General features: G+C 39.3%; 3 protein-coding genes across 6 annotated transcripts in view; 1 reads left to right on the forward strand and 2 right to left on the reverse strand.

The window, feature by feature from the left end:
* The window catches only part of tada2a (transcriptional adaptor 2A), a 111,466-nt gene that overhangs the window by 81,363 nt on the left and 4,462 nt on the right, over positions 1 to 25,641 (reverse strand). The gene's annotated exons all lie outside the window — the stretch shown is intronic.
* On the reverse strand, positions 768 to 14,050 carry nek8 (NIMA-related kinase 8). 4 transcript variants are annotated; one of them, XM_061046901.1, is made up of 16 exons: positions 13,939 to 14,050; positions 12,469 to 12,674; positions 11,512 to 11,744; positions 11,260 to 11,391; positions 10,673 to 10,881; positions 10,510 to 10,589; positions 10,224 to 10,408; positions 9,411 to 9,558; positions 8,873 to 8,949; positions 8,364 to 8,481; positions 8,051 to 8,201; positions 6,969 to 7,132; positions 5,799 to 5,951; positions 4,017 to 4,175; positions 3,734 to 3,797; positions 768 to 2,858 (listed from the first exon to the last, which is right to left on the reverse strand). In XM_061046901.1, exons 1-15 carry the CDS (start codon positions 13,983 to 13,985, stop codon positions 3,772 to 3,774), a joined length of 2,088 nt encoding a protein of 695 aa, XP_060902884.1. In that variant the 5' UTR covers positions 13,986 to 14,050; the 3' UTR covers positions 768 to 2,858; positions 3,734 to 3,771. The 4 variants fall into 4 exon arrangements, with proteins under 4 accessions (XP_060902884.1, XP_060902883.1, XP_060902885.1 ...); XM_061046900.1 differs by lacking the exon at positions 3,734 to 3,797; XM_061046902.1 differs by lacking the exon at positions 3,734 to 3,797 and having other exon boundaries at positions 12,469 to 12,669; positions 13,939 to 14,049.
* tlcd1 (TLC domain containing 1) lies at positions 18,166 to 25,187 on the forward strand. The gene is made up of 4 exons (XM_061046905.1): positions 18,166 to 18,780; positions 19,726 to 19,808; positions 22,221 to 22,303; positions 23,025 to 25,187. Exons 1-4 carry the CDS (start codon positions 18,575 to 18,577, stop codon positions 23,424 to 23,426), a joined length of 774 nt encoding a protein of 257 aa, XP_060902888.1. The 5' UTR covers positions 18,166 to 18,574; the 3' UTR covers positions 23,427 to 25,187.

Genomic DNA, 25,641 nt, shown 5'->3' on the forward strand with positions numbered 1-25,641 from the left:
AGGAGTCAAGAAGCTGAGACGCTCACATTCACACCATGTTATCCCTCATTTCATCACTATTTATGGCTCTTTAACTGGGCGTTTTTAACCTTCTTTTGTCTGCGGAGGCCTATAATGACATGCAGTGTTTGTTTTCCATGTCCAAAATGTATTATTATTACCAATATTATTTATTAACTAAACTAATACATAAATTGGTCATGATAATACCTGCAGTATGCACCAAAAAAAACCCGTCCTTATAATAAAATTAAAAAATGATAAATGTTTTTTGTGAAGGTTTATGTCAGAAAATGTCCTAAAAAAAAGAAGAATACAGTTCAGACAGAGGTGACAGGCGCCCTCTGGTGGTGAAACACCAAATTGAGAAATGTCATATTCCCTCAATGTGTTAAAATTTCCTCTTCATACATGATGAAAAAAATAAATAAAACCTGACCTACATTCTCTCACTAAAGGATAAAAAATACACATAGTGTTCTGACAGTATCAAAAAGACAACACACACAAATACACACATGCTCACTCACAGATCATTTTTCACCTGCGCTGTTGCCATCAGATTACATCATCATTACATCATTACACAGGGAAACAATGGTAAACGATCCATGTCCCCAGACAAGGTGTGATCACATCTTAATTAAGGAGTAATTACCAAAAAAAAAGCATAGATAACAGAAAATGTGATGTTAGTTATTGAATGAAACCTCCTGATATCAGCTCTGTGAAAATGACAGAATGATGTGAGAACAATGGGGGCAGAGAAAGATCAAACCTTTGAAGGTTATTTATTCACAATTCAGATGTTCATGTACAGCTTGGTCATGATAAATGTTTGTTTTTGTGTCTCTACATTCATCATCAGCCTCCAGGAGCGTCATGTCAATTCAATCTGAACATTCATCTCGGCACCACTGGTGTCTGTTGTAGGTTGAAGTAAAGCAGATCAAATGTGTGACAGACTCTCATAATCTGGAGAGTTAAGTATCTTCTTACTGCGCACTAACTTCAGTGAAACCATCATCTGACAGAAGATCAGATTTATCAAAGGACGTGTGACAGGTTACTACTGAAGGTCTAAATAAAACATGTTTCTATTTTGTAGCTTTGGTGATAGAGAAAAACGGACAACATTCAAGAAAATGTTCATAAAAAAGTACATTCAATCACTCCTACTCACCTGTTCGAGTATGTAGATAAATTAAATACTTATAGGTCTTACAGAATATGCATCATTTAAATACTACTTGACTCCATGACAGCAGTGAAATGTGATATTTTTTTACTTCACTGTATTTATCTGGAAGTTTTAACTAGACGTCATTTTGCAGTGTCTGATGATTAGAGCATCATATAAATAAAGAATACAATATAATGTATAGGATTATACCACTATGAAGTATTATTGTAGATTAGGCTAACAGAGAGTTTATAAAGTTCTTGAAATGAGTCCTTTGAGTGACACATTAATGCAGCCATGCTTGTAGGTGTAAATAAAAGACGTGGTTTCTGATTGGTCAATTCAGCCACATGTTTTTTCGGTACTTGAAGATGATTATAACAATGTTGTAATTTTACTGAAGTCAAACTTTGAAAAGCAAAAGGCTTTTCTCATCATTAGGACATCATATATATAAAGTTTATGCAAATATTATACAGCAGATATCATACACACTCCAATTAGTGAAATCACTAAATATTCCACAAATACAAATGTTGTGTCAGAAATGACTCACACTAATGAACCTGTAGTGAACCTATCTGTCCACCATTGATGCTTTGTATGATTCTTACTATCAAAGGAGAATGAAGAGTGCGCATGGATGGCGGATGTAGTGCGGACAAATGACCTCCAATGACCTGTTAGAGGACGCACATTTATCCACCCCGAAAAACATACACTTTTTTTTGATAATCCTATTAATTATGCTATCGAGGCAGTAAAGTCATCACAACACAGCAAATAAATTGTTTGATTCTCATCCTCTCAAAAGAAACCTACGCCCTATGTACACATACTTTCTCCAATAATGCATTGTGTCACGTTTAATATATGTCAGAGAAGATGACTCATCTGACCTAAATCTTGATTTACTGCTGACTTCTAGAGGCTTCGACGGCATGTGGATAATAAATGGAGGGATTAGTGAGTGGCTGATTGTGGGAGTGATTTTAGACACACAAAAAAAAGGATCATTATTTTTTTTTAAACAGTGTTCAGTTGAGCTCCAAACAACAGACTTCATTTAGTTTTGACCTCGGCTGCTGAGTTACAAATGTTGGAGGACTAATCCAATAAAGTACTATGTGACCACTGACGATGTGATCAAGATTAACGTGTTTGCTTCATTTGACAGATGACTTACTAAACTCTCGAGTGGTTTTCCTTTCTTTGCATTGTATCATCTCATTCATCAGAGGCTTAGCACAGCGCCAACCTGTTTGACGTTTTCTGGCCGTTATCATGCTAAGTCTGCACGTGAGGGGGGACAATAGCTGCCCACATGAAAGCTGCCTAATGACAACTTCCTGTTAGCCTGCTTAAGTGTAAACATTCCTCTAACTCACCTGTTGGGAAATACACCTGCTGCAGTACACATTTTTCATGAAATCAAATCCAATGAATGAAAAAAAACGTTGATTCCTGAAGAGAAATCATTTGAGAGGAACAGAGAGTGAACATGTGAGGCCACAGCTGCAGTGTGAAGGGGAATCTTTCAACTGCAACACAGATGGGCCCCCGGCAGGAGTTATTCAGAGGAAGCTGTCCTTCACCTCAAGCCACCGCCGGACTTCATGAAGGGTTTTTTTTTTTTCAGGGTCAAATCATCTCGGGACAGGCTCCTCAAACAAAGCTGAAACAAGAGGGACAAATGGACTAAATGTCAGAAGAGCTGAAATGATTAATCCATTAGATCACAGAAAATGAAATGACCGACATTGTAATTAATGTTTGCATCTGCGCTCTGGACCATTGATGAATATAATAAGGAATATATATATATATATATATATAAATATCTAATGGGATTTGTCTCACTATTTCCTTTCCTATTTTCTTTGACAAAACAGTTATGGGGCTGTATCTGTGGATTATATTCTCAGTTAATTGAATGTGTCTTTACATGACTTCTCTCTTGTTGGGACCAATAAATCAATTTTCCAATAACGAGGCCAATAGAGCCTGATGCTTAATTAAATATCCACACAGGCTTGTGATTCTCTTTCATCGGTACAAAACTGGGCCCCTAGCATGCCTCCTGGACGCCTCCCTATGGAGGTTTTCCGGGGACACCCAACTGGGAGGAGACTCCGGGGTAGACCAAGAGTTCGCTGAAGGGATTATATATCCCATCTGGCCAGGGAAACGCCTCGGAATCTCAAAGGAGGAGCTGGACAACATTGCTTGGGGAGAGGGAAGTCTGGGTTGACTTACTTTGTCTGCTGCCAACGCAACCCGACCTCAGATAAGCAGAAGAAAACAGATGGATGGATGCTTAGATGTAAAAAACAGTTTTTGATTCTATATTCTTGAATAAAAACAAACTGTACATGAACATAAGTAATACTATATGAAGTCATGTCCTTGTCCCCTGGTGCAAGTCCAGCCCTTCAGGCTGCGACGAGGATTACCACATTTCTGTTATTTAATAAGTTGTGATGCAGTATAATCTTCTCCAAATCTGCAGCTATTTTCATTTTAGAGTGTAGAGGGACACTTTAATCCCACCTCCACTCTTCTTTAGTTTTCATCAGGTGAGATGGTCACTATCGGCAGAGAGAGGAACACATAGCTGAAAAACAACAGCCTAAGTGAAAAGATGGGCGTAATTTCACTTTTGGTGAACACTTTTTTTTTTCATAATATTGCATAGACAAACATGGCGCCCTGTCCATGTTATCAGGAGACACTTGTCTCAAGTTTGTCATCTGGGGATAAATCTTCTCTCATTCACCACATCCCAACATCTCACACTGTTTTTTACCAAAAGGGGTAATGAGCAAAGTATTACGTTTCACTGCAAGCAGAGTGTTGCCATGACAACAAGCCACCGACGTCGCCGTGAACGGGTGACTCTCATCGAGCTGCACCGTCTTTGGGATCCCAGAGTCCTCCTCTTTTCTTCCAAGACGTCCGCGGGCCCCCTTTCCCCAGGTGTACACCTCCCCGTCTGTGCAGAGAAGACAGTCATTATTTCTACAAATCCACGGCTCAAACCTCAGGATGGATTAATCCACACAAATCTTTCACTGACAGCTCTGACTTTCCTGCAGTGGGAGAAAAATGGCTCAATCTGAGGGGAGTCAAAGCCGAACAAAGACTTCCCTCAACAAAGAGAACCTGCAGGCATTACTGCCGCTGCTGGCTTTCTCCCCAGGGAGCCAATCCCTCGCACAGTGTGACATTTTACCATTTAACCCTCAGCTTCAAGAACAAAACACACACTTAACAGGCTCCACACTAACTTTTAAATGGTTGCCAGGCTGGAACAGAAGAATCTGCGTTTTGTTGCTGAAACTCAAAATATGATATGGTTGTCATGTCCTCTTACCTTATATGTAGAGCCTAATGACACCGTCAATGTGCAGAACGTTTGATGTGACATCAAATATTTAAAAAGCTTTGGAACAGTAACTACACATTTCTTTGTTAAACAAAAAAGCAGAATATACACTTCAGCCGATGAACATTGCAAGCCGGTGCGTCTCATGCTGACTTTTCTTTGTTGTTGTTTTTTCTGATACTTTACAGAAGTTTGATGTAAGGTTATACGTTCACTTTCCCTAAATATCTGCTTTTCAATACACCGGGAGCAGTTAACCTAGAAGACCTGGCAATGAGTTTTACATTCTCGATTTATTTAAGTATGACTGCATTGAAATTTGCTTTAAAGAGCCATAAAAGTGAATATTTACTCTTCTTTGTTTTTGAAGCTTCACTGCCTGGTAAAGTAAACCTACTCTGCTGTTTTGGGGTCACATAGCCGCTTGCCGGCACTGTTTGAATTTGAGTGGCTCTCATAAGAATTCATGAGCGTCCCAGAATCTTCATCTTTACTTTCCAAAGCCGCTAAACCACAGACGTCTGAGAAATGTTGTGAACCCTGCTGTGTTTTCTTGTGCAACCCCCAGATTTTATCAAAGCACCAGACATCTTTCATTAAAGTAAAATAATAATGAGTGAAATAAAAGATTTAGAACTTTTTGAAAAATGCCTCCTTCGTGTACGAGAACTATCTCAAGTCAAACGAAGAGCAGAAACTTTTTCAATGCAAAACCAAAACATGTGCATTATCTGTGTCTTTTAAATGTGTGTGTACTTAATACCAAGCAGAAGAGTTTGAATCAGTCCTTGCATGTCAAAGCATTGAAATCTCCACACCTTCATGGGGTTAGCACAGCTATGCTACAGACACACATGTGACATATCACACACTCTGGTTGGACCAGATTTAGCTTCCAATACATTTCTATTTGGAGCAGGGACATACATTTGTTTCTGGGCTAAAGTTACCCTACTCTTTCTGCCTGAGCTGTGAAATTTCAAGGCTCCATGATGCTAAATGATTATAAGGAAAGGGGTTATATTTTCCCTATTATTATATATATATATCTATATATATATATATATATATAGATATATATATAATTCCCTATATTATAAGTTTGCTTATCTTCTTTGCTTATCCCCCCCCCCATGCTTGATGCCAACCTCTTTTAGGTCAGATTTTGGCTGTGTATGTGTACTTGTCCTGGCTCGCATGTAAGGTAAGGTAACAAACAGTCCAACTCACCAGATCCAATAGCTAACGTGAAAGCATCTCCACAGGCAGCCATGGTGATGCTCTGCAATCCGGGCACCAGGTAGGGCACGCGGCTGCTCCGACGGGAACTACAGCCCATCTGGCCATGCTGGTTGCTCCCAAAGGTGAAACACTGACCCTGTTCTGGAAGAGGAAAATGTGGTTAAAGGGTCTTATTTTGAAACATTACAATTAGACTTAAGACTTTGATATATAAATGATTTGTTTATTATTTATCCACGTTTATGCCAGAGGTGATTTAACCTGTGTTTTCCAATGTTTTATTTCATTCACTATCCTAAAGAAGTTCAACATGTGAGGATGAGTTCTCCAAGCAACCTGGAACTGCAAGAAACTGAAGAACTGGTTCGGCTAGTGCTAAATGAAAGAGTGACTAGGGGTGTGCAGAGACATCATTATCTGGATCTGGATCTGTTCAACCAAAAAATGAAAACGTGTTTTTTTAAGCTTTGCCTCCCTCCTCCTCAATAGTTACGCACGTACTCATAGAACTGGAGTTACATCCAGTGACCATTCGTTTCCCTGAGTGATAAAGACAAGGTTTAAACTGAACTACGACTGCTTTTTTTGAAGTGGAAGAAACGAACACAGTTAAAACACAGCGACGTTTGCGAGGTTTTAAAGAAATCTGCCTGTCAGACACAAGGCCTTCAGTGATGAACTATTTATGAATCCTCCCCCGATACGAGACAGTGAGAGACGGCTACGTGCTGGTGTGACCCCCTGCTGCCTGCGAGTAGAGAGACGAACTTGGGAATAACTTCCTTAATGTGAATGAAATGAAACACTCGTTTTTGAATGGAGGACATTGACACAATGTCTTAGCTTTATTTTGATGTACGTTGCAGCGGTTACACTGAAATGAAGCCACAGCCTCAATGAACGCAGAAGGAGGGGCAGAGGAATATGACTGGAGCTGCACGGGCTAAGGGTCAATGAAGTGCATATTGCATAACTTAAAAGTTTCACTTTTTTTAAATTCTGGATAATAAGGATCTGGATATCAAAAACCTGTATCCATCTCGCAGAGATCTTCTCTTCCTGTAGGTGATCATGAAGATAGCCACTCAAAGATAAATACAAAAAAAACTAGTTGCTAGAAACTCAAGAGCTTGATGATTGATAATGAGAATCATTTACCTGTAACAGCAACAGAATGTGCTGTCCCAATGTCAATGTAAACAATCTTCTCTCTGTTGAGTGGGGCTGATTGTGCAGGAGTGTAAGAGTGGACTTCCTCCATCTGGTTTGAGGGATTTGGTTCCTCTCCAGAATTTATTTTATCCAGCCCAAGCTTATTGAACCTGGGTGGGGGGCAACAAAACCAAGGTATTTCAAACAGAGTAATATGCAAATTATTCATTCTTTGAACCGATGATGTAATGTACAATCTGTGTTCATCACAAAACCAGTATCTGATATTCACGCTCCGCTCTCTGCTGAACTGCTGGGGAACAATGCTGCTTTGACTCTGACGTAAAAAGAACACTATGTTTTCCGCAGCTCAACATCCGGCCCTGGGCCTGTCTGAGAGAGAGCGATTACCAATGAGAGAAGTGTTTGTCATTTTAGGAGAATGCTGTCTCACGGGTTGTGCATCATAGCGTTTCTCTAGAACAAAAGAAATGTAATCACAATACTCACGTCTAAGCTTCCTGATACTAGCTTAAGAATGTCTCACAATAGATTTAAAGATTCACTTGTTATTTTAAAAAGGTAGGTCATGACCTTTCTCCCTCCCTAATGTTGACCTCTTAGTACAGTACACACTTCTTCATTGGTTCCTTTAAAACATGATGATTTTAAGAGTTATCTGTTTTGTTTGATGGAAATTTCTAAACGGATATCAAAATGTGTTTCCCAATATAAGGATGATTTGTTAAACCACACCATGCACATCACGGAATTAGTCAAATTAAAGGATTTATTTAGCAACAAGCAACGTTAAGAGCCAACGAACTCTTCCTCTTCCTTTGTTTTGGATCCAGCAACTACTAAGGGATGTGCATGCTCTGTTTTTTATTCCTAGTTGGAACTAGTAACATTAGCTTATGGTTGGTGTGATTTTATTTGTTGTTAATTTAAGACTATTAATCCAGAAAATGAATCAAACTAAATCTCTGTGGAAAGGTACCATTGACTCAAACTGAAATGAAAGTCTTCAAAGCTGATAATTAAGACTAATGGGCATAGTTCTCGTTTGGAAATTAAGCCTAAAGTACCTGTTGCTTCCACACGCCACAATGCTGTTCTGGGTGCTGATAATCATGGAGCAGTCAACTCCACACACCACCCTCTGGGCCTCAAATTCCACAGGTAAACACACCTGCTGAGGTGAGTTATGTGTGTCTTGGTTGCCGAGCCCGAGGCGCCCTTCCAGACAGAAACAGGAAACACCAACAGGTACAATTTGTGCAAATCACGCTGTGTGCCGAGATGCCGCGCTCGTAAATCATTCATTCACAAACAATCATGAAAAGGTAAATACTAAGATAGACTGAGTTAGTTTGTAAACAATCATCTCGTGTATGGTACCATTGTCTCCTCTTCCCCAGGCAAATACTTCTCTTTCATTGGTCACAGCAAGGACGTGGGAAGCACCACATGACACCTGAACCAGCTCATAGCCCAGGAGCGCCTCGACTATCTTGGGCTGAGAGATCATCAGAAAGAGATGGACAAATGTCACCATCATGATTGTTATATGAAAGCCAAGTATTAAATAGGTTGATATATAACAACAACATCCCTCTTTTGATTCAAGAAAGGGACTATTTTTGCTTTTCGTGTTACTTTATATTCTACCTACACCTGTCTACCTCTTTAAAACTTTAAAAGTGAGATGAGTTTCTAATTTTTAGCCATCCTGATCAAAAATAGGTGAATTAAACCTTTGAAACATCAGTAGGCCATCTGTACTGAGACTGTATTATTTCAGGGATATACTGTATATCGTATTAAACACTGACTGAGTGTAAATTCAAAATGAGTGCAAGTTTCAAGTATTTTCAAAGTGGAACAGAGACAGTGTGGTGAGCATGTACCTGAGTAACATCATTGAAGTTACCGTGACCCAGACAGCCATTGCTCCCACTTCCAAATGTCATGATGATGCCCCTGTCTGCACATTAGAAAGAGGAAGAAGAGATTAAGGACACCATTAGTTGATGAGTGCAGGTGTAATCTTATGTGGACCAACACATTGCTTGTAATCCATATATTGGAGTAAAAGTAAAAAGTGATGAAAGAGGAGAAACTGGGCTGAGAGGAAATATCTTTAATCCTGTGTTATCTGACTACAGCCTCACAAAGCACATGGACTAACAGAGCGGCAGTTTGTACGTCTTTCAAAGTGCTTTCAGTGCTTTCTTTTACATCCACTCCGTCTGATCACGTCTGGTAAAGAGCTCACTGTATCCTCACTTTGACTCTGTACAGTCAAATGCTGCCTCAGTGTTTCACAGCCGTTGTGAGTGAGTTTTTGTGGGCAGATAAAAAGAGAATAAACATTGATTTCCTCTAGGACAGCACTCTGCCAGGCTGACTGGACATATGTAGATGTGTGATTTTTACAAAGCAGACCTGTCATGCAGGTGGTGAAGAGATCGCCACAGGACACAGACTTGATGGTGACTCCAGACTGACCCTCCAGGAAACGTGAAATGAACTGAGGCTGCATCTGCTCCACCACACCGGGCAGACTGGCCTCACCAGAACCCACTGACGGAGCCTGTGAAGATAAATGATTATTGGTCAATCGTGACACAGTAGAGTAGAGAAACAGTGAGAATGTGACTCCTCCCTGATATATGTAAGCAATAAACCTTTTGGAAGGAAAATCTTCCCTCTGGGACACTGAAAGGAACCATAAATCTACACGATCTCATTTTTACAATAGTTATTTTATATATTATTACCGGCATATATTTTCAGCCAGCTTTATGGGTGCAGTTTCTGTTCCAGCAAATTGAGATATCTGTTTAGCCTGTGGGGAAGTCAAGCTGGTGAGAATTCATGGATCTGGATTCTGGATTTAACTGATGTTAATATGTTTGATTTTTAACTTCTATTTTTATTTTTTAATAATTATATTCCTGTTTTCTTGAGCTGCTGTAATGCAAAAATTTCCCCCATGGGGGATCAATAAAGTTTAACTTTATCTTTATCTCTAAATACTTACACAACACCAAAACCAGAATCAGACCTTTTGTGTCATTGATAGCTGAAAAAATGAACCCATCCTAAAGCAACAAGTTGACCATTGAGTGGTTTAGACTACAGTTCTCTGAGTTAAAAGGAGGATTTTTCCTCTACATACAATTCCTTTGAGTATTATCTTTATGAAATGTCAAGAAATATGATAATATAAATGTAATGGTTTACAGTGACACAGACCTCCCATGTGATCAGACGGCCTGACTTGGTCACCCCCATCCTCTGAGTGCGGCCAAGAGACACTTGAAGCACCTCGGTGTTGAGCATCGGCAGCCGGAGAGGCGCTGAGATTCCACTTCCCCACGTATACACAGATGACAGCGGGAGGGAATGCACCTTCCCTGATCCTAAACCGACTGATCCATCTGTTTCGTCACAACAAATAACGATTGCATTTGTAGTTAAAGTACTGTAATCGACCTGACGCAGCTACTTCTGGGTCAAATAAGGCTAGTATGTGACTGACCTCTGGACCTGCTGCCAGGAACTCTCCCGCCTGGTCTACCTTGATGACCAGTGTGCACAGTAGACAGTGGTTTCTCAATCCTGACAAAAGCAGAGTAGGGGACTTTTTCATGACATAAAACTCCAATCATGTGTCCGTCACAAGTCATGCATTCAAAAAGTACCTGCGCATTTTAACATTGCCAATATCCGTGTAAAGATTGAGCAGAGGCCGGATGCATATAGGAAGAGCCATTATTTCATTGAGTTGAGGCCGTTTGGAGGGATCCAGGTTGAGCATATTGAGGATGAGCTGTCGCAGTTCGGGGCTGTAGCGGTCTGAAATTGGAGCAAATGTTCCGCTCATGATCTTCAGAACGAGGGCTGGCAGATTCTGAAAGCAAAGTAAAAAAAGAGTGACAGGGTCAAATTTCATTCTTCATTTTAAAACTCAAATAATTGTTTCACAATTTTAGCGCCAAAGATATTAAGATTTTCACATGCACAATTTCACACAGAATAGATAGAGCAAATGGAGAAGTGTGTGTAGTTTAGTGAATTATTAATCCCAAGGCCCAAGCTTTCTGCTTTGGAGTTAAAAAAAACATTTAATCCTGGAGTCTTTATGTGAAGTATTCTGACAAATTACAAGAATCTATCTCCCATGCTGATCATACTGTGCCTCTGATGATTGTTAGGATGGTTTACTGCAAACTCCAATAACTCCATTCAAGTTAGTCAGGGAAATTTGTTAAGACAATGTTTTATGTACAGCAGCCTCGAAGGCCCTCTTCAGGCTTGCAAGCTCATACAGCACGCAGCCCAGAGCCCAGATGTCACTCTTCTGGTTGTACGGCTTTCCCTCACACAGCTCTGGGGAGATGTAGCACGGAGTCCCGACCACCTGCACAGTGGAATAAAAGTGAAGCGTTGATAGTGTGTTAGTATCTAAGAATACAACATATCAGGACCTGTTTGTTACTGAAGGCATTACAGCTCTGCACCAAAGCTAAATTTAACTCACCGTGTAAGCTTTGCTCTTGCTGACAAGGATTTTGGAGATGCCGAAATCTCCAATTTTGACGATCATCTGGTGCTTGTCGAGAAGAATATTCTGCGTTTTAAGGTCTCTGTGCAAAATGAGTTTATTGTGGACGTGGTACAGAGCGAGTAAGATCTGAACGAAGAAGTGAAGGATGGTGTCCTCGTCCAGCAGAGAGTTACAGCGCTTCTGTATGTAATCAGCCAATGTTCCACCTGCATGAGGAAAATGCGGAGGAGACAGTAAAGAGTCAAGTTGATAACTATTCATAAAAGTAATTTTTTTTACTTTTGATCAAGTTACTGGCTTGAATGAAAGGCAGTGAGATGATGATATCAAAAATAAACCCTACAATAATAGCGCCTTTCTTGATGCCCCATAAGAGAACAAAAAAAAAGTTTGCTTAATACAAGTGAACAACTTGGCTTTGAGGAAAGAAACTAAACAGAAACTAAACTCTGGACCCTTCACGCATGACTGCCTTCTCCTCAATGGGGTTCTGTGTCAGGAAACAGGACCATATTTAAAAGACAGAGAAGATGAGAAATGTCACTTTGGAGACAATCCTGAGTTAAGGAGGTCAAAAGCTAAAGTTTGTTCTCTAATCAGAACACAGGAACAGCTACTGTTAAAAACACCTCATTAGAAGATGTCATGCTGAACAATGGCTCTGGGGTGTGCTGCAATGTCTTGGACAGCTTGATAGCAATCTGTCTTTTTTTACATTAAAGTAAAAAATAACACTGACAGAAAAGTTATCAGGTCACTATGCCCCCTCAAAAAATTCCCCCCAACAGTGTGATATTAAACATTCTTTCCAGGCTTGTCATGGGAACAAGAGAAGGTATGGAGCCCTACGGCACTAGACAATAGGAAGAGTGGATCGTTGGACGATGAACAAAAAGGGGGTCATGTAATAAGATATTACAGTGAGCTTACCTGGTGCATACTCCATTGCTATCATGAGCGCCTTGTCTTCCAGGAAGTTCTCATAGTACTCTATGATATTTGGATGGTTGAGTAGTTTCAGGACCTGGCACTCGTTCTGAGCTGAAAGACGTTCGTCTCGTGACATCTGCTCCACTGGGATCTCCTTAAGGATGACAAAGGCCCCGTCACTGCGCCTGCGGCACAGGTGGACTATCCTAACAGGGGAAGAAATTGAAGAAAAAACAGATGTAGATTCTGTTCCACAAACTAATAGCGGGATGATCTTTGGTGGTTTACATCTTGTTTGCCAGAGTTACTGAGCACTAGAACAAGTTTAGGAACCGAATTGCCCTCTGGGATAAATAAAGTTGTCTAAGTCTAAGTAGTATGTTGAAAATCTGAGGGGGGAAAAGTTCATTAGGAGGACAGGTAATCAGGGGTTCAATGGTTTCATTTTATACTCTAATTCTCAGATATTATTGTGTGGCTTTTGAGAAGAACTTCATCTTGTACATGAGATACACATGCACAGCTGGTTTTGCACTACACTGTGAAAATGGGAAATCATTTGAAAGGACCTACAAATACAGGGTTTTCATATATAATGTATGAGGAAGGATGTGTTTATCTCCTTTACTCAAGCCAGACAATGACTTTCAAAACCATCCACTACATACTTACTACAAATCAAGATGAAAAGGTAAAAAAAAACTAAAAAGTTTTAAATCATTGTCCGCATGTAAAAGTACCAAATGAGTGTTTTAGAGTGACATTTACTGAATCAATGTAACTCGTTCTCCTAAATTAATTGAATTAATAAATGACCCTCTGGAAGGTTATCAAATAGTTTTAAATAAAGGGAATACTTCTGTCTACTGTTGTACAGTAGTCTATTAATGACTTCCACTCTACTGGATATTTAAGTTTAAATCGTCTTTTAAAGTTTTTTTTTAAGTTGTGTTGGTCTGTCAATGTTTAGGATGAACTCATTTCGAGTAGGAAAGTATATCTTATGGCACACTGCAGATACTTTCGAGGAACTTCAACTCCGTCTGTCAACTTTTTTTTATCACAAAAGTAAAAGCATAGTTACAAGTTACCAAATGTAACGTGAACTCAAACACTCCGAAAGCTGCACAAACATCTGGATACACACTGCAGCTGTTACCTGACAATAACTCACACGTTTGTTTAGAAATAAGACAACAGTTGTTTTGGTTTCACATTAAGGCTGAACATAGTCTCCATATGTTTTTTGACAAACTTTTTTTAAATGTTCAAAATGGTTCTGGACATGTCCTCCTTTTGGGGGCGGCGCTCGTTGGCACTTAACCCGTTACATTTTGGTGAAAGAAATGAAGGTCTGACTGACTTCTTGCTTTTACAGTAGCCTATACTGCATCAAAACGGCGTATTTTATCATTTACAGACATTCGTGACACTAAACGCGAACAAAGTTTCACTGAAATACGAGTTTACCCGAAAGCTCCTCTTCCGACAACTTTGATTTTCTCATACTTCTCCATCGCTGCTGCTCCCAAACGTTTCCGTGGTCTCCAGGCAACCCGACCCAGTCCTACAGGAAGCAATGAGGGACAAATAGAACGAGGGGTAAAAACCTCCTGCTTTTATGGCAGACTCACAAAAGTGAATTGTGCACTGTTTGTGGTGACTCTACGTTTAGTAATGTTTTCAGTAACAGAGCAGAGACTTAGAAACGACTGGACCATAGAGAGTAAAAATATCCTGCTTTTAAATTATGTATTTCTTTTCTCCTTCCTGTCTCCATGGTCTCCACCTGTTCCTCATTCTGGTTTAATGAATATGGTATTTTCTGTATTATCAGTTAGGCTATTGCTCTGTCTGGTTGGCTTTCTTTGTATATCTCTTAATTCAGATTTGAGTTGGGTATAAATATTTATTTTATCAACAGAATATGTAATAGTGAAGAGTAACTTGAACTTATTTTGATACTTTTTTTTTTACAAACAACAATGTTGTTTGAAGTCACACCCAAACCCATATTATCTCCTTTCTAAAAACTAACTTTTACAAACAAAATAGCAACTTTTCCTTATCATTTTTATTTGATTTTAGTACTACTGCAACATGCAATATGTTGTTGTCTGCCAGGAAATAAAATGGATTTGGTAAAAATGTAAATGGAGACAGTGAAACAGGTGTCATTAGTGCAGCATCTTGAGCAGGCACTCCAAATACTTTAGACCTTATCCAGACGCCTGATGATTATACAGCGCCATCCCCTTCTTCGTCTAAGATTAGCAGGAAGGAGGCTGCATATGAGCACTGTTTCCCCTCTTTGCCATGAGAGGGATAATAAATGCTTTGTGCTGCAACAAAGCCACTGCTGTGATGTGCTGAAGTATACCTCCACTATCATCATCAATGTGAAATAATGATACATCACTGCAAACAGTAATTGGACCCTTTCTCTACAATTTGCAGTTTTTAAATGACATTTGGAGGAAGGGACAGGTGAGTTGTTGGTTTCACAAACAATAGTTTGCTTTTTCTCAGGGGTATAATGTCTCAACAAAGAAATACCTAAAGGAGCCTTGCAGTATTATGCCACTCCTCAGACCAGCTTAGTGACATATTTGGGCTGTCTTCTGTCAGCAGAAGATTTTTCTTAAACCCTACAGTCAGTGTGCAGGAATGCATGGTGATAAGACAGTGAAACTGATGCTAAACCCCAGATGAACCTGTGCCCAAGGAGCCATTAATCTGGAGATTTCTGTGAAAGATGTGAAAGGGAAGTTGTGGGCGCAGTTATTTCATAGGACTCATGCGTTCACCTCTTTCTCTCAACTTGAACAGAGACAAGACATTACAACATTTTACAAAAGGAAGAGCACAGGGTGTAAATAATAAAACTAATGAAGGCTGAATCTTTACTTTTATGGATCAAAATGTCTGTTGCGAAAAAGGCCTCCTGCCATGTTCCAGGTGTGATCGTTCTCAAGAATATGTTACAGCCGAGCACTCAGACAAATAGAGATATAAACAAATTACACAGTAATCCCATCTGAAACTCAACTTGTATCCAAGTGGAGTTTTTAACAGTTGAAACCAGAACATTTTAATTGCTCCGTGCTTGATCCTGAAAAAAAGTGCAATTTTACTGTCTGAGTGTGAAACCAAATCTCCACCTGACTGATGCTGACCTGTGTTTGGATATTTATGATGCACTTGCTGGAAATCAATTAACCCCTACATCTTCTCTCTATTGCCTCCTTGCACAGTCTCCAGAAGCTGTTACTCAACCGGCCCTTAGGGAGAAGAAAAACCACCCAGAGATCAATAATGGTTTAGTGCTGAGCCAGGAACAGGAAGATTCAGTATCACATGATATCTGGAGTCTTTCTCTGGTCTTTGATGTGAACTGGGTGCATAAAAAAACAAACTTTTTGTATAGCTTATTTGCATCTCAGATCAGAACTCCTTAGTGATCTCATTGGAAACCTGTAACTAATGATAGGTTTTATATGTTAAAAAAAAAAAAAACATGGGAGAAAATAAGCTTGGCTTTGCTCTAAGTACCATCAAATGAAGTGTGAGGCATCAAGGAAACACAAGGGCTGGTATGAGGTTACATTTCCTCTATAACTGCAGGGTGTTTTGTTGCTAAAAAATAAAAAAGCCATGAACTCAAAGGATATAAGTTCGTCACAAGGCTCAAGTTTCATGTTAGTTTTCATACGTAAACAACAAGTAGGGACCAAATTCATTCATTCATAATTAAAATACTAATCTTAGTGAAATATGCATGCTCTAAAACATATGTGTAATCAAATTCAGTCAGTACTATGATTCAGAGCTATTGCTTTAAATTTAAATTGCAGCTTTATTAAAAACAGGAAAACTTCACATCCTCACAGCATACACTCAGAGTGGCTGATTATTGGAGAGGGCTGCCCCCTAGTGGTTTGATAAAGAACTGGAAGAACCAAGGAGCTGAAAAACAAGTCTGTGTAAAAGAGATACTTGTGCTTCACATAAGGTTTTGCTGCCATCTGATGGTTTCTTCTTATACATTAGTGAAGCCTTTATTCTATGTGAGGTTGTCTTTTTGAACAGAGGGGGCAGACTTGTGTCAGATTAATACTTGGAAGAGTTTTTATGAGTTTTATGAGCATTCTTTGAATTGCCCCCCGGGGACAAATAAAGTTTTTTGAATTGAATTGAATAGTTGTGGTTAATTTGATGGTAAGGAACAAGAAGAGAGTTGAGGCGTACAAGGATGTAAAGACACCAAAAAAACTCTAACTATTATTGGAAATAATCAATACAATGCATACAATCTGAATAAGATAGGAAAGTAATATAAAGAGGGGATAAACACAATTTAATGAACTGAAGGAAAAAACGTTCAGCTCATTAAACAGAGGTAAACTCTTCCCTTGTGGGCTCATATTTCAAACAAACATCTGTAGTGCAGGTGGTGCTAATATGTTTAAGGTGTGAAGGGTCTAAGCATTGAGCTTTTCTCAGCCCTCCTCTCGGCTGCATAGAGGCCAGCTGTGAAGAATGAGAGCCACGCAGAGTTTATGGAAAGAGTTATGGGCAGAGAAGAGGGGCGTCACTATTGGGCTGCAGATTTATTGTGTATTAATGATCTACACATAACAAAGATGTATAAAGTATTACTATCAATCATAGCTTAATTTAATATTTCTGTACAGACTGCCGACATTGCTACAAAGTTACTTCAATAAAATGAATTTTGTTAAAATGTATGTATGTATATATTATATTTTCTTATATCTTGTTGTTTATACTTTCTGTTCAGTTTCCTATTATTACAAATATAATATAATACAAGTCTAAGTGTATTTTATGATGACGTTTGGGGAGTGCAGGTTGTGTAGCAAGACATTAGTAAAAGACTGCAAAAAAACAAAACATTTGTGAATTAATGGCATGGTGTCAACTATTCGCTGTATGTTTTGGCATGCAATTTGAAAAATAAAAAAGCCCTAGGATAGTTCTTTGAGGTACACCATGGAAAATCATCTGAACTTCAGTAATGAAACTTACTGAGAAGAATTGAGCAAAAAGAATCATACGCTGGTATTTTATAGTAATAATCAAGGCCAAGAACCCTTAAATCATGGATGATGGATGGATAACTTACACCAGACCAGGGACCCGAGGGGTCTGGGGGCCCAAGCAATGCCTTTGCTTCTAGTGTCCCATTTAAAATGATGCTAAACAACATGAAATTAATTTTTAAAAAAAAACATGTATACAGGGATAATTTGATTAAATGATGACTTTAATTATACATGTCTGCTTGAACTAGCAGGCAAAAGTGGGATCCATTGATTTTACTTATTGGTAATATTTTTCCGTACTTCTTCCAATGCCTTTAATTAGTAAACAATAGAAAACGCCCATGGTTTTAGATAGTTATTTATAATCATTACATGTTGTAAGATGTTGTTGTTATCATTGATGTTTAAATCAAATCGGCGAAACCGCGAGAAGGAGCTTTTACGCACAGTGCGTAAAATGCGCACATAAAGGGGCGACGCCTGTAGCCGCAAATGATTGCGATACAGCTGTTTAATATGGAACATGATTGCTCAAATTCACGCCTCAGTAGCCCCACTACGTGATTTGGTATTTGCGTAACATGACCACATTCGGCCCCTCCTCGTTTCTCTCGTTAAAGGGAGAAGAAGAAGCAGCAGCACCGCCCATCCAGCTCCATGTCCGCCTGTTCCCTCCTTATTCTGCTCACACAGGCGGGCTGAGAGCGGGAGCGCATAATAACACGATAAGGCTCTACGTGAAGACAAACTAAGTGGCGATGGTATGAGCTGTTACGGGAATCGCTTACAAGCCTTCATTTTCAGGCTCGGGTCGCCGGAAACCTGAAAAGAAAAAAAGCTACAGCGTCGGAGGGAAGACATCAAACTCAAAACAGAGGGTCATCTCTTCGGAGCCCTCTGTGGTGAAAACACTCCCCTTACATATCTGTCCATCACCGTGCTTAGGAGTCCCTGACAGGGGCTCAAGACAGGCGGGAAGTTTTGTAGGAAAAGAGCCCGCGCCCAGAGACAGAGGGAGAGCATTTGGTGGGGAGAGGAGGATGGACGCCCTGATCCCTATGCTGAAGAGTTACCCAGGCGCGACAGTGCTGGTATTCGCTCTACTTTTCAGGGTGATCCACCGGTTGCTTCAAAGGCTCCCAGTGCCCAAGTTGGTGAAGCAGAATGAACTCACCATCTGGAAGTGGAGGAACCTCTCTGTCTCCATAGTGCACTCCCTGCTGACTGGAACATGGGCCCTGACCTGGTGAGTCTCAATCAAAACATCTGTCTGCCCGTCCAGCGACACTGGGACACCATTGTCCATTCACAGTGCACATGATGTGTTGTGTGTCTGTGGGTGTGAGTGTGAGTGTGTGTGTGTGTGCGCAGCAGTGACAGTCTGTGGCAGCCAGGAGAAGAAGGGCATGTTCAGACAGGGTGAAGGACGGGGGAGACAATGGCATTTAAGTGGGGAGGGAAATGCCACTGTATAGCACTAGCCACAAAAAGATCTTGTTGCTTGTGATTTTGTGCAACAGTGCTTTCAACCTCACTTTCAGCCAAACAGTCAAGCCTACTCAAGCAACAGCCTGCAGATATAACAACTGGAAAAACCTGCTGCAGAAAGCATCCTGAGAAACTATTTTTTGGGGGCGGGGTTGAGCTTGTGAGTCATCTTTGAACATTAAAAAAAGGAAACAAGGTGACTTTTTTTTCAACTGTCTGCATTCTCACATAAATCTTGTTGCTTGTAATCTGTGACAATGTAAATTAAGCACAGATTAACATTGAGATAAAAGACGGAAACACAGTTCTTGGCACAATCTGAGCAGTGCCAAGTAAACCTGTAGTGCACTTCTTTACATACCACATGAGGACTACAGGTAATTTATTAACAACCATTCAGTTATGGTTCATTTATACAGGGAGGAGACGCAGAGAATTTTTTGCTTTCCAGGTGTGTCCCTTTTGTCAAATAGCAGTAAGAAAAACAAAGAACAATGGAAAATCAGAGCCTATTTAAGAACAAAATAGTTGTCGAATTGTAGACATTTCACTTTTTAGGTGCAACAACAGACAAGGAGTTAAAAGTATTAAAACCAGAACAATGATACCAACTTTTACAACTACTTAAAGGAGGGTCATCTATTAGTTAGGGGTTTAAAAAGCCGAAAAACCTGATATTATGTTAACATCTGTCCCTCTCCAGTGTGTTGGTCTGGCCGGAGACGTTGCGCAACATCCACTCTTACCACACCCCCCTGTCCTACCTGCTCGTCTGCGTCTCAACAGGTCAGTGAATGCATCACGGTTATTGCAGGCATTTGAGGATGAAGAGTTAAAAAACTACAAATGAAGGTTTTGGTGTGTTAAACATGTTTGTTTTTTTTGTATATTGAACATTTATGTGCTTGGGGTTGTCTGTGAATTTTACAACAGTGTGATGATCTGCCTGAAGTCTTAAAAGGTGCTGCAAAAAACCATATATTATTGATTAATCTGCAAATTACCTTTATGTAGCCTATTTAAAAGTCAGAAACAATAAAAAGTGACTGATACAAATTCCCACAATCCATGTAAGTTGTATTTTCTGTAAAGAGTCCATAACTCAAAGATTAGTCATTATGAATGACAAAGAAAATGACCACATCTTCATATTTGAAAAGCTGAAAAAAAAGTGCTTTGCATTTTTCAAAATGTTCTGTCCATCAATAAGACATTGCAGCTGTAAATTTGATGCATGTTAGAAAAATGTGCTGGGGTTATTCTTGATTGACAGCATTTTCTCTTTCCCCCTCCGGTGCTGGGGGGCTTAAAACTGCCACCTTTCCAGTTGTTGCTGTTCAGAGAAACAACCTTCAGATCCGCCCCTCTCACCTGATTCTAAGAACAGACGAATGAGGCGTCTCCTCTAAATCACTATGGACACCAAAGACAATCCACTAAGGACTCAGTGGTCTGGTTTTGAGCTGGGTAGTTAGGTCTTATGTGTATCTTAATGTAACCATGAAGACACAAATCTGTGGAGATCTGCCCTAACAACCACATCGCTATAAGGTCCACTGAGGCCAACCACATACTGGAGGTCATGGTCTTAAACACAGGGAAGGGTTGTGTGTCTCACATTAGCCGCAGCATGCCACTCATACAGAGGCACAAAAAAAAGACTCTCAGTCAATTCAATGCCTCCAGCTGAAAGAGTCCCACAGAGTTTAATAACCGTGGTTAATGTTGTGAATTGCTAAGCGGGCATCTTTTAAAAATAGGGAACAGATCAAATAAAATATGCTCAATGAGGCTCTGTTTAATAAGAAGTGACACACAGGAAGTCTTGCTTTGTCATGTCAGATATTAGACATTAGAGTTGATCTATAGGCATATGCTTAGTTAGCATAAACCCAAAAAGAAATGATGTCACTAAAGCTGCAATGGTTACTCATTTTGATACTATTAAAACAACCTCTTACCAAGTTCGCCATTGATAGTATGAGTATTTTTTAAAGTTAAAATTCACTCATTTCAGCTTCCTAAATGTGAACATGTGGTTTCTTCACCACTCCTTGGCAGTAAGATGGATATCTTTGGGTTGTGGACAGAACAAGACATTTGAGGATGTCATTTTTGGCTTTGGGAGCACTATTGGCCTTTTTTTTTCAATACATAACACATTTTACAAATCCAGAATCTAATCAGCATATTGATCCAGTATAATGTAATTGTATGTTTCAGCACTGTATGACTGTGTTCAGATACCAAACTGATTGCAGAAACAGGGAACAAAAAGTGAATGTTGGCTATATAAACAAAAAATCCCTGTGGTTAATTCAAGAGATTGTTTCCTTGATGGGATCAAATCTCTTTCTTTGTCGGATTAATGACATGTTATTGTAACAATTTGTCTGTTGGGTGTAGCAGTAACCCAGCACACTGATAGGAACTTAAGATTTGTCTGGTTTGTCAGGTCACACCTGTCTGGTTCACTGTGTCAACCACTTCTTGGCACATCAGTTCACTGGACATTGTTGGGTAACATCACTTAGATGACATGAACCAGCGCTTCTTGAAACCACAGCAATAGCGTCTCTGTCAATGACGAGACGTCTCTTGTTCCCTGTTTCTGCAATCAGTTTAATACCTGAACACACTCACCACTGCTTCAGGTGCTAGTTTTGACTCTTCAGAAACTGAAGTATTGAGATTTAACATGAAATGTGTATTTGCAAAGTCAACAGGCAGGTGAGAATCTGAGTTAAAATCACAACAAACCAAAAACTTGATCACGAGCGGAGTAAGAACTTTATCAATATCATCCACAAAAATATGACGTAAGGGACCCACTTTTGCATTCATAGTGAGGCGGGATCTTTTAGAGGCTTACTATTAAAATTGGTGCACATTTTTTCCTTCAATAGGGTTCTGCCTCAACAGGCCCTCCCTGAGCTGTAATTAAATCGTTTTTTTTTACTTATGTCTCTGCTAATAGAGAATTACATTTCAAACCTTACTCACTTCTGGTCCTCTTCTTGGATGAGTGAATTAAAAGACCATGCACTGAATATTTAAAGATGAATTTTTACTCTGGTCTGTGCATGTTTAAGTGACTGGATAGTTCAACTATCAGCACCTAAAACTATATCCAGCTAATTCATCCTGCAGGCGTCACACCAGTGACAGAGACATTTTCATTTTCTCTTCCCTCTACAGGATACTTTGTGAACGATGCTGCTGATATTATCCTGACAGGAAACGGAAGAGGATCATGGGAATTCCTAATCCACCATGTGTGTGTAAGACAGCTTAAAATATACTTTCACTGATGTTCCTGAAACTTCTAGTGTGTCACGTTAGAAAGGACATTTTTTTTAGGTCTTTTTTTTAATGCTTTTAACCCTGGTTATATAATTAGAGGGGCAGGTTAGCTTGATTTGATTGTTGACGATGTCACACAGACTAGTTAAGTTCTTCAAAGCTAATTTGAAGTTCATCTGAAGCCTAAAGAACGGTAAAGCACAAATCTTCAAACATTTTGATAATTGATTAAAATGTTGGATTAATTAGGAAAGAAAAGAGTCTAAATTCTCAAACTTCAACTTCTTATAAGTTAACGTTTTCTGTTTTGTTCATAACATCTAAGGGGTTGTGGATGAGAAGACATATGAGCACAATGTCTGGAGAAACATCTGAATGACTATGACCTGATCTGCTTTTAACATCCTGAGACATTTTGACAAATTAATTAAAATACTATAATAATTAAAGGCTAAATAAATACATGTAAATGTACTCTGGTTTATGAAAGCATAAAGGCATTATATATTATTTCAGGAGTCTAGAGCACTCAAAGTATAAGTGGTCCTTTCACATTCAGATCTAACTGGGATTATCAAGCATTATGAAAAAGAGCTGGTCAGTAGGGCAGGACAGATAAAGCAAAAATGCAAACAAAGAGGTAATGGTGAAAGGATGTTAGCTGTTCAATATAAACACCTCTGTCACTCTCCTCCTCAGGTGATCTCCTGCTTCCTGTACGCCCTCTATACACAGCTGTATGTAGCCGGAGCGGTGATCGCTCTCTTCGTAGAGGTCAACAGTGTGACCCTGCACCTGAGGCTGCTGCTGAAGCTGGCGGGGGCTCAGTCCTCCTCCCTGTACTACTACAACAAATTCACCAACATCTTCACCTACGTCACGTTCCGTCTGAGCACCCAGTTCTACCTCACCTGGTACCTTGTCACCAACTACTCCTGGCTGGACAACGGCACGTATTTTCTTATCTCTATGATTGTGATGAACGTCATGATCCTGATTTATTTCTACCGCCTGCTCCGCACTGACTTCTTCTCCTCGAGGAAGAGCTCCGTGGTGCAGAACGGGACGCACAACAACTCCAGGAACTTCCTCACTGATTGATCACAAAGTTTACAGAACTATATTATGATTTTTGTTTGGGGTGGGAGTTTACACATTTTGTCTTTCTCGAGCTTTACGTGACACCGTCTTATGACAGCAGGTCCACTTGTTCTCGCTGCCAAAGAACAAACCTCCAAACCAAAGCTTGGTGGCACCAGGTGCAGCATTGTTCAAGTAAGTGCTGCATTTAACAGATGTTTGAAAAGCAGGAAATGTGTCTTTTCATGGGGAAGAATACCAAAAAATACTGCTCTAATTAAAGAGAAAAGTCTTAAATTCAGAAGACATATTAATCCCCTTAGATGTTACCATTTATAGCATATTTACAATTTATAATCAGGTTGTGTCCTTTAAAAATGCCTCATTAAGAGGCTATATATTTTTTTTGAAGATTAGCGTAGCATTAATCTTATGAAACAGATCGCACAGCTAGCCTATATTTGTCCAATGAGCAGAAAAAATATCCCTTTGAACACTTTGTTCAAATTGAACCAATTCTACATGTCATACTAATCAGAAAGCTGCAGCCATGCTGGAAGGAAAAGCTGAATGCTAAAAAAAAAACAACTAGCTTTATCGTTAGGATACAAGAATGATTTCAAACATCTCAAATCTTGCAAAAAGCAAATAATGTCCAACTACTCCATTAGTGCATACAAACCTGTGTGATTAATAGTTCAACAAACACATTTAAAATATGAGATAACATGTAGCAGTTGCTAACAGTCTTAGCTAAGCACCTCGCTACATGTTGCCATATCTTAATATTTACATGGGGAGCCGTGTTTTTATGTTAACCCCTACCTCTCTCTCTCTCCCTATCTCCCTGAGTGTGCGAACATCCTGACAGCAAGCATCTTCTGAATTTGAATGTGTTCATTTTCATGTTCGCTCTCTTGGTCTGTATGATGCCATTGATGGCTGAGAAGGTATTGAGCTTTCACAAAATGTTGCATAGAAGTCGTCATGGACCAATTTGACTGTTAAAATATACGAGACCGCAGAACAATAATGGTCCTCTAATGGTCCTCTGATGGCCTGTTATCTGTTATCTGTTATCTGTTTTTGACACAAGTAGGGCTGAAGCTGGTTCTTCCTGCCATCTGATCATTGAGCTCATGAGGAGCAGGCAGCAGCACAATCAGTACTGATACTGCTTTCATGTAGACTATTAGTCAAACAACATGGACCTTTTATGCTTGTTTTTGAATGATTAACACAATAGTTATTTTTGTGATATATTGAATGATGGCCTTCTAAATACGACAGTTTCTTCCTCTTTCCCCAACAGTGGACATGGATTTTTTTTTTTTTAAATAATGTCCTCGAGTGTGAATCCTTTTTTTTATAAATATATTTCACTTTGTTATACAAATAAACACCATTAGTGGACTTAAAATGTCCCAATCATGACAGAAATTGTAAGTGTGGACAGTTTCATTTGAAAACCTAATGATCTCAGTCAACGCCAAGAAAGTTAGAGCGACATGGATGGAGTTTAGATGTGTCTGTTTCGTCATTCAGTGCCTTAACCGCAGTGCCTTTAAAAAACATATCAGCAAAACAGGGATAACGATAATGATTAAATGTTTTATTATTCAGGATGATATCTGTATGATTTAATGAAAGCCAAGCCACATACTGCTGCATAATTTTTACCACAATGATGTAAAACATGTCAAAGTTATAACTGATGTTTTTGTAGCCCTAATGTTTGTGGATGGTTATTGATACCATGAAATAAAATGAGTATTTAAAATAGCTGAGTTGATGTTTATTTTGTAATGCTCTCTTTTCTGATGAGTGGATTCTTATGAGTTCTTTCTTTGTTTTAAATTCATGTTATCACATTCATACTTGACAGTCATCAGGTAAAACCACAGTCAGATATTTTTATTGTCAGATTCTTTACTTAGGCCTAATAAAAAAAAAAAAGTATTCTTGATAAAATATAGGCTACCTTAAGTGTGAAAAGTAAAAGTACTCACTGCAGGGAAATGGCCACTTTCATTATGTCATAGGCTGTTATCAGATTTGTTTAATCCTGAAGAATTGATGTGTAAGCAACACGTTTTGTATCTGGTCAGAATGAGATGAAATAAGATTATTTATATAGTCTTAAATTGTTTTGAAAGTTCTTAATCTCTGTGTAGTATGTTGTTATACAATGACAGTAAAGGCTTTCAGTTTAATTCAAGTGTTCATACTTTCAAAA

Source organism: Labrus mixtus, chromosome 9, assembly GCF_963584025.1.
Source record: "Labrus mixtus chromosome 9, fLabMix1.1, whole genome shotgun sequence".
NCBI classification, from domain to species: Eukaryota; Metazoa; Chordata; class Actinopteri; order Labriformes; family Labridae; genus Labrus; species Labrus mixtus.

What these genes read in the sequence shown, in the direction of transcription:
- nek8 (XM_061046900.1), bottom strand. Translation starts at nt 13,985, where the DNA reads ATGGAGAAGTATGAGAAAATCAAAGTTGTCGGAAGAGGAGCTTTCGG. An exon ending in GTGGCGTGTGGAAGCAACAG is followed by an intron (nt 7,133 to 8,050) that starts GTACTTTAGGCT and finishes CCCCCCACCCAG; the next exon opens with GTTCAATAAGCTTGGGCTGG. An exon ending in CACTCTGCTTGCAGTGAAAC is followed by an intron (nt 2,859 to 4,016) that starts GTAATACTTTGC and finishes CTCTTGTTTCAG; the next exon opens with CTTTGTTTGAGGAGCCTGTC.
- tlcd1 (XM_061046905.1), top strand. Translation starts at nt 18,575, where the DNA reads ATGGACGCCCTGATCCCTATGCTGAAGAGTTACCCAGGCGCGACAGTG. An exon ending in GGAACATGGGCCCTGACCTG is followed by an intron (nt 18,781 to 19,725) that starts GTGAGTCTCAAT and finishes GTCCCTCTCCAG; the next exon opens with TGTGTTGGTCTGGCCGGAGA. An exon ending in GCTCGTCTGCGTCTCAACAG is followed by an intron (nt 19,809 to 22,220) that starts GTCAGTGAATGC and finishes TTCCCTCTACAG; the next exon opens with GATACTTTGTGAACGATGCT.